Raw genomic sequence first — 16,409 nt, 5'->3', positions numbered from 1 at the left:
ACGTGAAAATTACTGAAACAAATTTAAGATAGGACTCGGCTTGTTTACAGTTTACACCAGTTTTAAAATTCTATGTATTGATATTAAGAGCTTTTGTTAATTTTAAATAAACAAATAACTGAAAATTTAAAAATTATCATAAAACGACATTTCTGCAGATACACATACACAAGTATCTTGCTTTATCTTCTTACTAATAAGCAAGAACCAACAGAAAATAATAAATCTTGTCTATACCATAAAATCCCAATGTCTTTACACAAAATGTTACCATAATCAACTCAAATCTCCCTAAATAATTCAATGTCCCGAATCTAGATCTCTATGCCAACCACCTCCGGGTTTGCCTGACCATCGGTCGCAAATGACAGTTATCCCGTCTTAACTAACTTCTATTACTCTATATGCATTCAGCTTATAAATAGTACCAACTATTATCTTTGTACCGTTAAGCAGTACATATAGTATACTAGAATCCTATAGAAACAATCCATCATGTTGAATTCATCTAGGCGTTACTTCTGTGATTGTGGGCGGGAAAGAACTTATTTGGTGGCTCGTGGAAGCATCCGATGCTTTCTTGTTTTCGTTAGAATCCTGGTAAAATCCTGGTGGTGTGAGTTCTTTTTCGTTAAGTTTGACGTTTCTTGACAGCATCTCGACAACTTGGCTCATACTTGGCCTTCGGTTTGCGGTTGCTTGAGTACAAAAAAAGGCTACTTTTATGTACTTGGTGACATCATCCTTAGGATATGTTTTAAGATCGTGGTCCACGAGTTCTAGAAGTTTGCCCTCTTGGTAGAGCTCCCATGCCTGTGTAACGCGAAAAAAAATGTCAAATTTGAGTATGTTTATTTGTTTTCTAAATTTTACCGAAAGCAGCCATTTTCCAGAGTCTGTTGTTATACACGTGTACCTATGTATGTCAAAACAATCTCACACATATAGCCATGACATACATAAATCTTTGGTTGCGTATCTACTTTTACTCGCGTGTCAGCCTTTATGTATGATACTTATAAAAAAAATCCCAAAAATAAATGTTACGTGAATCAGATTCGAGTATCTGCTTTTTGTTCTTGCACGTCCCTAAAATACGTTTTGTTGTCTCTGTAACAAATGATATGCTAATCAGATTCGCGTAACTACATTTTGTACTGTCGTAAGTCATGGTTTATAATACCATTTTCCGAAAAAAGTGAGTAAAGAGAGATACGCGAGTATAAAGTAGCGTTTTTCATGGCTACAAACGTGAATATTTTTGACATAACTATAAAGGTATAACATAATCAATAAAAATCGCTACTTTTGTGATTTTTTTTTCTTAAATAATACTTACCCATTCCAATAGAACTTTCTGAGTTGTACCCCAGCTTGATAATGAGCTACTTTTGCCACTTATTGTCTCAAGAACCAGCACCCCGAAGCTATAAACATCAGCTTTCAATGTTAACTGACCACCCAATACATATTCAGGGGCCAAATAACCACTGAAAGGTAAAAAAGAATTTTCATTAAGCAAAATTCATGTAGTAAGAAGCATAATTTATGCCTAATGATCATAAAATAAAGAAACCGTTAAGAGGGTAACATTTGAAACTTGTTAACTTAGATTGTTCTAGAATATTGATTTTTGACAAGATAATATTTTTGTAACATCCGGCCCCTCATACCAATAAATATTGTTCGCTTTGTGATAATTACAATTTACAAACAAGAAATTTTTAAATTAGTAAAACCAACTTACGTTGTTCCTGCTAGTTTTGTGCTTATATGAGTGATGCTATCAGGGAAAAGTTTTGCCAATCCAAAATCTCCAATTTTTGGAGCGAAATTCTTGTCAAGAAGTATGTTACTAGCTTTAATATCTCTATGCACAATATGTGGCTTCAGTTCTTCATGTAGATATGCAAGTCCCCGTGCTGTACCAATGCAAATTTTAGATCTTTTTTCCCAGTTGAGCTCTATAGCATTACTTTTTTTACCTGTAACAAAGTTAAATCATACTTAACTAAACTGCAAAAAAGAGTAAAACGCCATTTTCGTCCCTGAGGTTTGTCCAGATTTGTGACTTTCATTGAAAAGTTTGTTTTTTCGCATCTGGATCCAAAATGTTTGAAATCTGGCCATTTTCATTTAGCTCGTTAACTGCATTCATTTTTCTCTGTTAGGTCATGGGTATTTTCGTCTTTTTTGTTAACTTAATGGGCCATTTGGTCTTTTGAATACTTGTACATAAAGTGAAAAAACCGAATGTCCTTTAAGTTAACAAAAAAGATAGAAATACTCCTGACTTAAAAGAGAAAAATGGTTGGAGTTAATGAACGGGATGAAAATGGCAAGATTTCAAAGCTTTTGGATCCAGATGCGGAAAACAAACCTTTGGACGAAAGTCGCAAAACTGGCAAAGCCTCAGGGCAAAAATGGCATTTTACTTTAAAAAAAAGTAAATTAAATAACAGTCTACTGTAATTCAATTCCCACTGTAGGCAAATTACATTCTTTTAATGAATCTAATAGTGATTGCTACTTTGCAAGTAAAAACACAGGTACATTAATGAAAAAAAAACTGAACTGAACAAATGCAGGCTGCTATTTTCTGCAGTATGCGCTAATTAATAACAAGAGATCAAGCTTACCTAATATTGCATGGTCAAGGCTGTTATTTTCTACAAATTCATAGACTAGAATACGATGAGTTCCTTCGACACAACATCCAATTAACTCAACGAGGTTTCGATGTCTGACATTTGATATCGTATTGATTTCTGCTAAAAATTCACGAACCCCCTGCTTTGATTCAGCACAAAGTGTCTTTACTGCTACTTGTGTTCCATCTTTGAGGATTCCCTAAAGTTATGATCAGAATTTAGTATTAACCAATGATTTAAATATCCTTGCAATTTGTAAATACTTTATTATCATTATAATAATCCTATAACTTGGCAACTTTAGATCTGTTTCCTTGACTTTTACATTATTAATAACTATAAAAGATAAACTTAAATCAACTCTTCAAATGTAAATGCATTGACGTTGACACCTCTAGTTTACAATGAAAGTACAATCGTAACGTACTGTGAAACTAGAGTAAAATGTCATTTTCGTCCCTGAGGTTTGGCCAGCTCGTTAACTCCATCCATTTTTCCTCCTTTGAATCCAAAAGGTTTGAAATCTTGTCATTTTTGTCCACCTCGTTAACTCCATCCATTTTTCTCCGTTAAGTCAGGGGTATTTCCATCTTTTTTTGTTAACTTAAAGGGCTATTCGTTTTTTTTTTTTTCACATTATGTACAAGCATTTAGCCTAATGTACAAGTATTCAAAAGACTGAATTGCCCTTTAAGTTAACAAAAAAAATAAGAAAATACCCTTGGCTTAACTGAGAAAAATGGACGGAGTTAACGAGGTGGACAAAAATGACAAGATTTCAAACCTTTTGGATCTACATGCGGAAAAACAAACCTTTGGACGAAAGTCGCAAAACCGGCCAAACCTAAAGACGAAAATGGCATTTTACTTGTGAAAATATTATGAAGAATTACTTAATAGTTATATACAACACGAATGAGTACCTTGTAAACCACTCCAAAACCTCCTCGCCCTATCTTGGTACTTCGGTCAAAGTTATGTGTTGCTAGCTGTAATTCTTTATATGAAAAATTCCTTATGTTATCAAGAGAATAACCTGTGCAACAAAAAAACAACACAGTATGTTCATAACACATACAAGTAACACTTTGAAGAGCAAATGAGAAAAAAAGATATTATAAGTTCTGATTATGCAAAATTCTACCTTCCAATTCTCTATGACTACTCGTCTCTTTCTTTTGCACACGTGAACCGAAGCACCTACAACTCATGTCTGTTGGATTTAAATTGAAGCTCAACCTTGTATAATAAAAACAGAAAAGCATCAGATAGATAAACTGCTAATTATCGGCATAAAACTATAAAAGTGATACAAGTTACAAGAACTTAAGCCTTTTTTTAGAAAACAGATAAGCAATACAATTGCTCCATGAAAGACTGACAACGAACATATTTAAAAAACATTAAACAAACATACCAAGTAAATAAACATTTAAGAAGGACTCATTGACCTATTTTGACTAAGACAAAGAACTCTTGGATGCTGCAGCCACAAAATTTGGAAAAAAAAAGTTGTTGACTTCCTAAATCTCGTGTTCGGCTAATGGGCTTTTTCTTGTTAATTAATCACATTCTTGTGAAAGCACCTAAAGAACGCTACGGCTAGCAATATTGAGCATATTTGAACGAGTTCTGCAAATGCAAAAGAAAAAAAGAAACCATGGAGCTTATTCTTTTTTCTTTTTTTGGTTCTTGTTTTTCTAAAATGTTTTCTGTGCAATGAAAAGCCATACTGGTATGCTAAAAGTTGACCACTCCTTAAAAGAAAAACAGCTGTAGCAGCCAACCAAGAGCCAACTGAACTTTTGTATCCCTGTTGGGTAAACCTGGCTGATGACTTGATTCACATCACTTGTACCTCATGCACTAGAAGTTGTTCCTTGATCTAGACTTGTTAGTTAACCAAAGTCATGTACCAGCCCAGGCTGGCACATGCCAGATTAACCTATGCTTTAATTTTTTCTTAATTGACAGTACCTCCTCACAACTCAGGTAAACCAACCAACCAACAACTTTACCTTGTCCTTCATCTACTGCTTTTCCCAACAGATCTATTCTTAAGGAACATCAAGATGACTACAACAACAGTTGGACAATCAGTATGATTCAACGTGATCAAACTGAGACCTATGGCTATCGATCCTATGTCCGCTAGATTAAACACAGGATTTACTTTCCTCTACTGCTAACTAACTAACAAGTTCACGAAAATCAAGCACTTGAGACGGTATAACAATATATCATTTTAATCATTTCAAATATATTAAATCATACAACAAATCAAGCACATCACAAAAATTCGACACTAACAAGCTTCTCAAAGCAAATTCAAGCTCAGATCCACAAACACTTTCAAAAAACTTCTTAACAAGAAGAAGAATCATGAAATTTCACTCATCCACCACTAAAATCATACAGCAAATCGAGCATATCACTGGAATTTAACACGAACAAGCTTCTCGAATCAAATTCAAGCTCAGATCCACAAACACTTTCAAAATATCTACTCAACAAGAAGAATCACCATAAAACAAAATCATAAATCACCTTTTATGCACGAATTGGCCGAAACATACTGAAATTACGAACGAACAATGAGTCAACGATGATTGAAAATCAAACGAACATCAAACCTGTTGTAATTCACGCAAATCAAGCACCTCAGTTTAATCATCTTCAAATCTAAGCTAGGTTTCAATCATCCACCACTAAAGTCACACAACAAATCGAACCAGTCCTTAATATTCAACACGAACAAGCTTATCGAAGCAAATTCAAGCTCAGATCCACAAACACTTTCAAAATATCTACTCAACAAGACAAATAATGAAAAGTTCAAAACACAAAATCAGAAATCACCTTTTTTATGCATGAATTAGCCGAAACATACTGAAATTACGATCGAACAACGATGATGATCGGAAATCAAACGATCATCTAGTGAATTTGAAGTTGACTTTGTTCAGATTAACGTGTGCGATTGAGTGAATTTGATCGATTGATGGAAGAAAATTCAAAATTCCAGAATTGTTGGTTCAAATTTATAAATAATTTGATTGCCGTTAGATATAGAGCGCGTGGGAGAAAGAGTCACACGGTGGGTTAGTTAGTCTTTGTTTTGGTTTACATGTTCCCACCAATTTTTTGTTTTATAACTTTTGGAAATAATATTATATTTCTTTTGTCAAACATTAAATTATTATATTCCCCCACACTACATACATTATAATTTATTTGTTTATAAAAATGGGAAATTAACCATAAAGTCAAAAATGACACCGCATTTAGGGGTGTAAAAGATTTTAATCATAATTAGTATACACATAAAGTTTGGATCAACCCGAAGATGACTCGTTTCATAAGTGAATCTTAGTTGGGGTCCAGGGGAGCTTGAAACGCAATCCCCTTCTCTTCTGTTTTTCTTTTTGCTTAAATGTGTAAATTTTACTGATTTTTTTCCTCTAAAAACTTAAGCAGTTAACAGGTCAACTCAAGCATGACCCATTTTTAAACGGGTCGTGTTAGTCGACTCAAAACTTGTTTTTCTCATCCCGTGTCAAAAATTGCAATCCCTAACTACATCTCCTTTGTAATAAAAAGTTCAAGTGGAGGAAGCCAAAAACTTTTGATTGTATCTGTAAACATCATAGATATTCTTGAACACTTGTGGTATGATTACCACAAATCTCACTAACATCTTGGCTATAGTTATCATTGACACTTATAAGGGTGAAGAGAGTGGTTAAACATTTGGAATAGGTAAACTCCTAATTCACCCAATCAAACAGTGCTGACGTGATGCCGTGGTCACAATCAAATTTAATCCAATTACTACTAAATAGATAGCGGTAAGTGGGTATCGAACACAGGGAGTTTGTGGAATATGTGCTATTTAAAAGTTTCTTTAAGTTAACTAAAATTAATCTAATTGCAAAGAAAGTAAATTTAAAGAGTTGATTTAGTTGATTGAGTTTTAAAAACTAAATACTATTCTAATTTGCAAAATGAAAGTTTGGTTCGTAAACAATTTAGAGAAAAATGACCATCTTTAGTTTCTGGTTTGCTTTGACATTTATGCTATCATTCACTAGAAAGAACTACATAGACATAGTTCATGTGTGATTACTTGTTGTGATAAAAGGGAACTAAGTACTCAGATTCTTAGAACGTGAGGTTGTTACCCGATGACCAATTAACCCGTACCCAATGCTAATTCTACCCATGATATCTCGATTGCCAACGGCATCAAGAACGTATGGTTTCAAACTAGATTAACATAAGAATCAACAATTTACAAGCAACTAATCACACACCATAATAAATACAACATAGATTAAGTTTATCATTCTAGAAATATGAAATCAAAGCATAAATTCTAATACAAACCTTCAACCAAAGATAGTCATCAAGAGTTTAACCACTCATGGCTCGAACAAACATCATAAACAAAGTCTTAATCTTCAAGCAAGTTAAAAACATAAAAACAATGATTCACTAATGTCTTCAAGCCCCCAAGAACACTCCAAAATCGTCTCCAAGTGATTGATAACGGAAATAGCATGATTAGAGAACATAAAAACCATCAAAATGACATTTAATGCATGAGTTACATAGTAGCACCATACGGCGCCGTAAGCTACGCTGAGTGTCGTAGCTTACGGCAGTCAACAAGTCTAAGAACCCCCCATATGGCGCCGTAGCCTACGGCTGGCGCCGTAGGTTACGGTGCCTATTGTTTCATTACGGCACTAAGAGACTGGATACGACGGTGGAAAATGGCCTCAATGGAGGTCGTAACCTACGGTGAGGACCGTAGGTTACGGCGACTGCTGGACTTTTCTTCTTTGTTTTCTTGTTAACTCTCATAAGGTCCTATCTTCTTTCATCCTTTCTAATCTCCCATCCAAATGCCATAAAAACCACTCCTTATGCATATTAACACCTGCAAAACCCATTATCATGTAGATCACAAGTTCCAACAATTAACCGTAATAAGCATGGAATGTGCGCGTTATTAAACCTTTTAAGGGTTCTCCTATGGACCACCCGTCTTATCCCCACACTTACCCGGTGCTTGTCCCAAGCAACCCATTCAAAAACTATTTCAAACTACAAGCGATCCAAATGCAAACCAAGCTTGAATATATTGTCCTTTTACTAACTTTCTATCACACCACATAACACACCCCTCACGATAACTCTCGGTGACAAAGAATCTTAGCACATTATGCCAAAACACTCAATGCAAGTGTGTGATTGCACGACAATAAGCTTGTATAGAAATCAAGTCTCCTCCTATCAAATATTTAGCATGCTTATGAATCAAAAGGAGTTACGGGTTGTAACGGGGCTAGGTGTAAAGGTAGGAAATAGTGGGAATGTAAAAGTAGCTCATTGATTCGACCCGGTTTTTATTTCTACTACTAAACAAAATGAACATCAACTATCTACACAACATCTTCAACTTTTTTTTTTCAACTACTATCACAACTAAATCCCTCTTTTTTGTACTTTCTCATATTTTTCTCTCTTTTTTTATCAAACATAGAAACCCAACAATATATATACAAGAACATTAACAATCATAAACTAAACTCCTAAACCGAGTCGTCTCAATAGGTAAAGTTTTGTAAGAAATAGGCTTGGGTCACAACCGAATGGCATAAGGCTCAAACGTGGTATACTAACGACCAAACCCCCTCCCCTCACAAAACCAAGCTCATATATGTAACGTATGAGGTCCAACCCACCAAATCCCACACTCTCACACATCCAGACGAGGCTACCTAAAAGTCCCTATCATTTTCACAAGCATGCTAATCCTAGGCTTCAACAAGTATTCGTACACAAGTTCTATTAACACAAATCACACACCGCCACTCAAAACAAAGAAAGAATCTTTAATAATCATGTGTGGCTCAAAAACTCACCAAGAAATGACTAGAAAGGGGTGTCGGTGTGTCATGCGGAACAATAGCAAGTTTTCAAATTTCAACAATTTTTCGCTTGGCTTAACAAAATTTTTAAAATTCTCAAAATTTTCCCCTCATCCCCACACTTGGGATACATTGTCCCAATGTATGGTTTTGAAGGAAAGATCGCTTTCAACAAAAACACTAGCTTTTGCTTATACTCTCAAACCACAAATTTCTTTTTGTATTTTTTTTATAAAAATTTAAAACACACCACCAACTAGCACATCCCATAAATCACATCAACACACAAACACCACCCAACCTCCCAACCATAAACATAAGACATGAAAATATACACACATATCAAGATGGAGCGAAATACGACCTGGTCAATAATACTTTGGCTGCGGAGGTCCAAAGATAGACGTCATCATCTCCGCAAATCCTCCAAACCCAAATGCTCCGCTACTGCTGCTACCTTGATCGCCTTCTTGACTCGCTTGTTGGCTACCGATAGTGTGTGGATCCACCCATTGAGAATGGTGCGATGGTGGGGTAGGATACGTTACACTACCATCATATGGAGGCAATGTGGTATAATCCACAACTGGGGGGTCCGCTACAAATGGTTGTCCCGCATGCCATGCATCGTGTAAGCGTCTCTGGCAATCATCTAAGTAACGGTTGTTCATCTCTTCCTGGTGGGCATACATGTGAGCTTGATTACATTGCTCCTGTCTATCATAGCTCTGTTTAAGAGCTCTTTCCATGCTAGCCCTCATGTAAGTCTGTTAATCAAAAAGCATTTGATTGGGTTCGGACCAATCACCAAAAGTAGGCGGTCGCCTCTGTTCAATAACCTGCCCCATGTTCCCCGTGTGAGCCCAATACGGACCATAAGGCTGCTGTGCATAATCAAATGCACTACCAACATACCCCGACTGCATCCCTGCTCCACGAACACTACCACTTGGGCCAGCGCCCCCCATCTCAACATCAACCGTGAATGTGTCCTCACGGTAATCATCATCTCTACTAACCTCCTCGTCACTCATCTCGGGCTCATCGGCCTCGCCCGGTCTTAGTGGATGAGCATCCACCTTTAATGCTCTCCACCTCTTCCCATCAGTTTTCAACTTGTGGTACCTCTCCGACTCTTTGTATTCTCATCCCGACCCTAAATGTTGAATATCAAATGGCTTGAACCTTTTGTACGAGCCTTTGTCTTCGGCTCTAATAGCCCTATACTTCTTCAACAATGCCGTAATCTATCGGCAATGGGGAACAATCTTTCTCTCACCACTATTTCGCCCGAGCCACTAAGAACCGAAATGGGACCAATGGGGCCCCATGCATCATCATGTATAAAATCGGTACCTCCGAGAATCTCACCTCTATTTTATCACCCCGCCGCGGAATAACATTGTGCGTGCACACTATTAGCATCAACTTCGCTTCAATCCTCAAATTTCTTCTCAACAACTTCCCGTGTGTAGTACCCGGGATAAAGAGGTAATCGAGCATGTGTTGCCATTGGGGGTGTTTTTCTGGTTCATGATAAAGATCTTTTAGGTTTGGATAAATGTATTGATTTAGACGACTTACTATCAAACTTTGCAATGCGGCGTAAGGAATCGTATGACATCTCAACTTTTACCCCGTTAACTGTCCCAATGAGTTTCATCTTATTTGGGGCCTTGAACAGAGGACATTCAAGCGTGGCCATCCACTCTTGAATTTGTTGATCATACATTGTCTTCACCTCATTGTCATAACATTTAAGAGCCGCCTCCCAACCCAAAGCCTTGAACTTATCCGTTATTCCAAAAGGCCCGAAATCCACTTCCCGAATTTCTTTCTCACAAATGAAGGCCTCTTTCTGTTGTTGCAACTTATTCATTTGTTCATGAAACAAATCCGCTCGCCACTCCTCGGGTTGCTCAAGTAGGGAACCGGATGTCCATTCCGGTTTTGGACCCCTTGGAGGAGCATCTTCTTCCGAGTCCGGGTCTCCCACCCGAACTAATCTTCTTCTTTTTTCTTGCTGTGACTCCGGTTGAGGTTGACTTGAGGAACTTGCCCCCGCTTTGTCTTTGGTTCTTACCATGTCCTACACACATCACCAAAACAAAAACAAAGACCATATGAGTTAACCTTCACAAACTTCCCCACACTTGCTTGGCACTATGGATATAAACGTAAGAGCCCCAACAATTTCATCTTTTCAAACAAAATTTGGGCATGATGTCCCCATAATATAGAGTTTTTCCAAATTTTTTTTTTCAATTAGACATCACCTACATTCATATCCATATGTTCAACAACTCATCAAAATCCTATCATCTAACTTCTACAAGTAAGGGTGTAAGCAAAAACAAGAATCGGAACTTATAAATCTGCAATGTACTTCAAAGATGAAAAGAAATTGCATACCTTGACCTTGAAGATGATTAGAACAACTAGAACTTCACTTAAGCGAAAACCCACCAAAAAGCCCCAAAATTTCGGACCTAGGGTTTGAAATTTGACCAAGTAAATGTGGTTTTCTTCCAAATCTCTACCCACAATCAAGAAGCTCGTGAAATTTTAGTCCAAATAGACTCAAAAATCACTTGATTTGGTCAAGATTTGAGGAAGATAGGAGAACTTAAAGGTTATGGTGATTAGGGTTCTAGAGAAGGAGAGATGAAGAAGAAAAAGGGATTGTGTGGATGGGGATCGATGTAATGGATGTGTGGTTAGGGATTGATGGCAGATTTTTAATGGTTGGGGAGTTACACACGTTTTAATGAATATTATTATTATTAAATTTCGTTTTTTTATAAAAATGCCGACACCAACCTCCCAATCGCCCAGCTCAGCGCCGTAGCCTACGGCGCATGCCGTAGGTTACGGTGATATCAGTTCAAAAAAATTCACCGTAAGACAGTTTATCAGCGGCGTAAGGAGAAATTTTTGATCATGGCCACCGTAAGCTACGCCGCCTGCCGTAGCTTACGGCGGCATCTGGGCGATTTTGGCTGGCCATTTTCAACTTTGCAAAAATTTGTTTTAAGTTTTTATTTTTTATTTTTTTTACTTTTCTAAATTTTATGAGTTTTATGGTTTTTATAAATTTTCAAAAACATGCAAAATTATACCCTCCCCCCCCCCCCTTTAAAAACCCGTGTTGTCCTCAACACAATGTTTGGGCAATTCATAAGAATTTCCCCACACTTGTCTCGAACACAAGTTTTAAACGAAGACAACAATTTTTGAAAAACAAAACAAACTAAACTACTAAATATGTACACTACCAAACCTGGGCCTCTTTCAAGCTTCCTCATCATCCAATGGGCGTAGAATGATGTCGTTGCCTTCCAAGTATGGTTTAAGCCGATGCCCATTCACCGTTTGTTGTTTATTGGTTTGCTCATCTTGAATATCAACATCACCAAATCTACCCACTCTCCGGATTACATAAGGACCCATCCATTTACTCTTGAGTTTACCCGCAAACATCTTTAACCTCGAATTGTACAACCACACTTTTTGACCCACTTCGAAGTTCTTCTTTCTTAGCTTTGCATCATGAACCTTCTTAAGTTTGTCTTTATATGCGGATGCACATTCATATGCTTCGTCTCAAATCTTCTCAATTTCACTCAATTGAAGCTTTCTAAGTCGACCCGCTTAGTCATAATCCGCATTCACTGTTTTGATTGCCCAATGCACTTGATGTGCTAACTCCATTGATAGATGACATCCCTTCCCATACACCATCCGGTAAGGAGTGGTACCAATTGGAGTTTTGTAGGCCATCCAATATGCCCATAACGCATCGTCAAGTTTGCTTGACCAATCTTTCCTATCCGTTCGAACCATCTTCATGAGAATTTCATTAATTTGACGGTTGGACACTTCGACTTGTCCACTCATTTGCGGATGGTACGGGGTAGCAACTCGGTGGTTCACATTGTATCTTTTCAACAATTTCCCAAAATTAAAATTTTTAAAGTGTGAACCACCATCACTAATTATAACTCTTGGGACACCGAAACGAGCGAAGATGTTTGATTGCACGAACTTGCACACCACGGAATGATCATTGGTTCTTGTAGCGATAGCTTCAATCTATTTCGAAACGTAATCCACCACAACTAAGATGTACAAGAACCCGTTTGAATTTGGAAAAGGACCAATGAAGTCTATTCCCCAAACATCAAACACCTCCACCACCAAGATTGGTTGTAAAGGCATTTCATCTCGCTTCGAAATGCTTCCCACTTTTTGACAATTTATGCAATTTCGAGCAAACTCGCAAGCATCCTTAAAGATTGTGGGCCAATAAAACCCACATGACAACACCCGATATCCCGTTTTGTTCCCACTAAAATGCCCTCCACATGCCGACGAATGAGCATGGGTCAAAATCTCTAATACTTCGGTCTCGGGAACACATCTTCTTATCACTTGATCGGGTCCAATTTTAAAGAGATCTGGTTCATCCCAAATGTATTGTTTAACTTGGCTCAAAAATTGTTGTCTTCGTTTCTTGGTCCAATGATTTGGAATTGCACCCTTGGCCAAGTAATTCACATAATGAGCATACCAAGGTGCAACAAAAGTAGACACGACCAACAATTGCTCATCGGGAAACCGTTCATTAATCTCACTCGGATCATCAACACCTTCTAATGGGATTCGGGACAAGTGATCTGCCATAACATTTTCACAACCCTTCTTGTCCTGAATTTCTAAGTCAAACTCTTGCAACAAAAGCACCCAACGAATCAACCGGGGCTTTGCATCCTTCTTTTCCATCAAATATCGGACCGCACTATGATCCGAATATACGATCACCTTGCTCCCCCAAATGTAAGATCTAGACTTGTCCAAGGCATACACCACCGCTAATAGTTCTTTTTCGGTTGTGGTGTAATTCAGTTGCGCCTCGAAAAAAGTTTTACTTGCATAATAAATCACCACCGGCTTCTTATCAACTCTTTGACCTAAAACTGCTCCAATGGTCGTGTCGCTAGCATCACACATAATTTCAAATGGCTTCAACCAATCCGGTGGTTGCAAGATAGGAGCTTTCATCAACTGTTCCTTTAAAACATTAAACGCTTGCAAACATTCGTCAGTAAAATCAAAAGGGACATCTTTCAATAACAAATTACATAAAGGTTTTGTAATTACACTAAATCCTTTAATGAACCTTCTATAGAACCCCACATGTCCCAAAAATGATCTCACCCCCTTAACATTCTTTGGTGGGGGTAGAGATGAAATTACCCGAATTTTTGCTTTATCTACCTCCATCCCCCGGTCCGATATCACATGACCCAACACAATACCCTCTTGAACCATAAAGTGACTTTTTTCCCAACTTAGCACCAAATTTGTTTCAACACACCTTTTTAAAACTTTTTCTAATTCATCAAGACAAGACTCAAAACTTGGGCCAAAGATGGAAAAATCATCCATAAACACTTCAAGAGACTCCCCGACCATGTCCGAAAATATACTTATCATACATCTTTGGAAGGTGGCCGGGGCGTTACATAGTCCAAATGGCATTCGCCGAAAAGAAAATGTACCATATGGACATGTAAACGTGGTTTTGTGTTGGTCATCCGGGTGAATAGCAATTTGGTTATAACCCGAATACCCATCCAAAAAACAATAATATTTTTGACCGAAAGTTTTTCAAATATTTGGTCAATGAAGGGTAACGGGAAATGGTCCTTAGAGGTAGCGGCGTTTAATTTTATATAGTCAATGCAAACTCGCCACCCGGTGACCGGTCGGGTGGCAATTTGTTCGCCTTGTGCATCTTTTATTACCTGGATACCGACCTTTTTAGGCACTACTTGAGTCGGACTTACCCATGCACTGTCCGAAATGGGATAGATAATCCCCGCATCCAACCACTTTACAAATTTTTCTTTACCACCTCTCTCAAGTTTGGGTTCAACCTTCTTTGCGTTTCACGGGTTGGCTTTGCATCTTCGCTTGTGATGATTTTGTGCATGACAATGGATGGACTAATACCTTTCAAGTCGGCTATCGTCCATCCAATTGCCGCCTTATTAGCCTTCAACACCCGCAACAACTCCTCCTCTTGAGCTACCTCTAAGTTAGAAGCAATGATCACCGGTAAGGTGTCATTCTCCCCCAAGAATGCATATTTCAAGTGTTTTGATAGCTCCTTTAACTCCACATTTGGTGGACATTCTAGAGAAGGCTTTGTACCCGAATCGATTCCCACCGGCAAATTTTCTATTTGGTGGGTCCATGACGGCCTTCCTTCCTTCACCGCTAGAGCCTCTTGCTCTTTTCTTCCATTTCCAACGCACATGCGTGAACCTGCAAAGAAACATCACACATACATGATTCCAAAATTTCTTCTTCGTATTCCTATGGGTCGTATCCATCTATGAAATCTGCTAGAAAACACTCATCACCACCAAAAGAAGTAGCACCGTTAGTAAAAACATTTAACCTCATTTTTCTATTACTGAATGTCATGTCGACAATACCATATCGACAATCAATTACGGCATGAGCGGTGTTCAGAAACGGCCGACCCAAAATAACATTTTGTTGTTGAATTGGGTCCGCGGATGAGTAATCTAACACAAGAAAATCAACAGGATAATAAAATTCATCAACTTTTACTATAATATCCCGCACTATACCCCGAGGAAGTTTATGAGACAAATCGGCTAATACCACCGTTGTCTCAACCCTTTTCAATGGACCAAAATCATATTGGTCGTATAACCCCCCGGTAGAATACTTACTCCGGACCCAAGATCTAGTAACACCCTTGCAGTTTGAAAATTCCCAACTTGAATGTTAATAAGAGGCGTTCCTGGATCTTGTAGCTTAGGAGGAAGATCTCCTTTCAAAACCGCGCTTGCCCGCTCAGTCAAATCAACCAATTTAGGCACTTTTTGTTGCCTCTTTTGAGTACACAATTCTTTTAAAAATTTGGCATAAGCGGGTACTTGTTTGATTGCTTCAAGTAAAGGAAGATTAATTTTAACCTGTTTAAAAACCTCCCACATCTCTTCCTTTTGAGGACCCCGTTTTGAAATGATATTCTTTTTACCCGGATCTAACAAAGCCGAGGGAAATGGTACTTGACTAGATCCCCCTTCCTCATTTTTTTTATTTCTTTATTATTAACGAGTTTTTCAAAATTGGGTTTTTTAGAAGAAATATTAGGTGTTTCATTTTCTTCCTCACTTTCTTGACCCGTTATATCTTCAACCACCCCATCAACCAAATCCGGTGAAGGATTGGTTTTATACTCTTTCCCATTTCTCAAAACACTTACATGATTAATATTAATATTATTACCTCGAGAAGAATTATGGGAAGGGTTTACATTAGTGTCGCTTGGTAATTGACCTTTACCTTTTTTCAAGTCTGACACTTCGGTTGCGAGTTGACCCATTTTGGTGGTCAAAGTTTGAATCGCTTTATCACGGGCCTCGTCTTTTTGCATGCGAGCATCATCCATTTGGTACCTCTTTTGCATTTCCGCTTGCATTGTCTTCAACATCTCCATCATTTCGTTTCCACCCGAAGACCCCCTTGCTCTTGACCCGTTTGATATTGCCTTTGAAACCCTTGGTTGTTTCCACCTCGATATCCACCTTGATTATTGAAAGGTTTGTGTGGAACAAAGTTACCTTGACTTCCTTGAAAATTCGGGTTGGCTTGGTTCGAGGGATTTCCATATCTAAAGTTTGGGTGGTTTCTTAGACCGGGGTGGTAAGTATTGGAATTCATGTTATAATTTCTACCACCCCCTCCTTGCCCTTGCAATGCATTTACCTCCTCATATTGC

At 37.9% G+C, this 16,409-nt stretch overlaps 1 protein-coding gene across 3 annotated transcripts; it reads right to left on the bottom strand.

Moving 5' to 3' along the window:
• Window positions 1-213: 213 nt before the first annotated feature.
• On the bottom strand, window positions 214-5,761 carry LOC110911853 (putative serine/threonine-protein kinase). 3 transcript variants are annotated; one of them, XM_035983888.1, is made up of 8 exons: window positions 5,511-5,761; window positions 5,285-5,359; window positions 3,796-3,890; window positions 3,575-3,687; window positions 2,640-2,850; window positions 1,748-1,985; window positions 1,340-1,490; window positions 214-813 (listed from the first exon to the last, which is right to left on the bottom strand). In XM_035983888.1, the coding sequence occupies exons 2-8, from the start codon at window positions 5,323-5,325 to the stop codon at window positions 505-507; spliced, it is 1,158 nt and encodes a 385-aa protein (XP_035839781.1). In that variant the 5' UTR covers window positions 5,326-5,359; window positions 5,511-5,761; the 3' UTR covers window positions 214-504. The 3 variants fall into 3 exon arrangements, with proteins under 3 accessions (XP_035839781.1, XP_035839782.1, XP_022012192.1); XM_035983889.1 differs by lacking the exon at window positions 5,285-5,359 and adding an exon at window positions 5,199-5,284; XM_022156500.2 differs by lacking the exon at window positions 5,285-5,359.
• Window positions 5,762-16,409: the final 10,648 nt, after the last annotated feature.

Source organism: Helianthus annuus, chromosome 15 (assembly GCF_002127325.2).
Source record: "Helianthus annuus cultivar XRQ/B chromosome 15, HanXRQr2.0-SUNRISE, whole genome shotgun sequence".
NCBI lineage: Eukaryota > Viridiplantae > Streptophyta > Magnoliopsida > Asterales > Asteraceae > Helianthus > Helianthus annuus.
The sequence above is the reverse complement of the archived record's forward strand: the minus strand, read 5'-3'. Positions and strand labels throughout refer to the sequence as shown.

Coding starts and splice junctions, on each gene's coding strand:
- LOC110911853 (XM_035983888.1), bottom strand. CDS start 5,325: ATGATTAAACTGAGGTGCTTGATTTGCGTGAATTACAACAG. Junction 2,851..3,574: donor GTTTTGGAGTGGTTTACAAG/GTACTCATTCGT, acceptor TCATAACTTTAG/GGAATCCTCAAAGATGGAAC. Junction 1,491..1,747: donor ACAAAACTAGCAGGAACAAC/GTAAGTTGGTTT, acceptor TTTACCTTTCAG/TGGTTATTTGGCCCCTGAAT.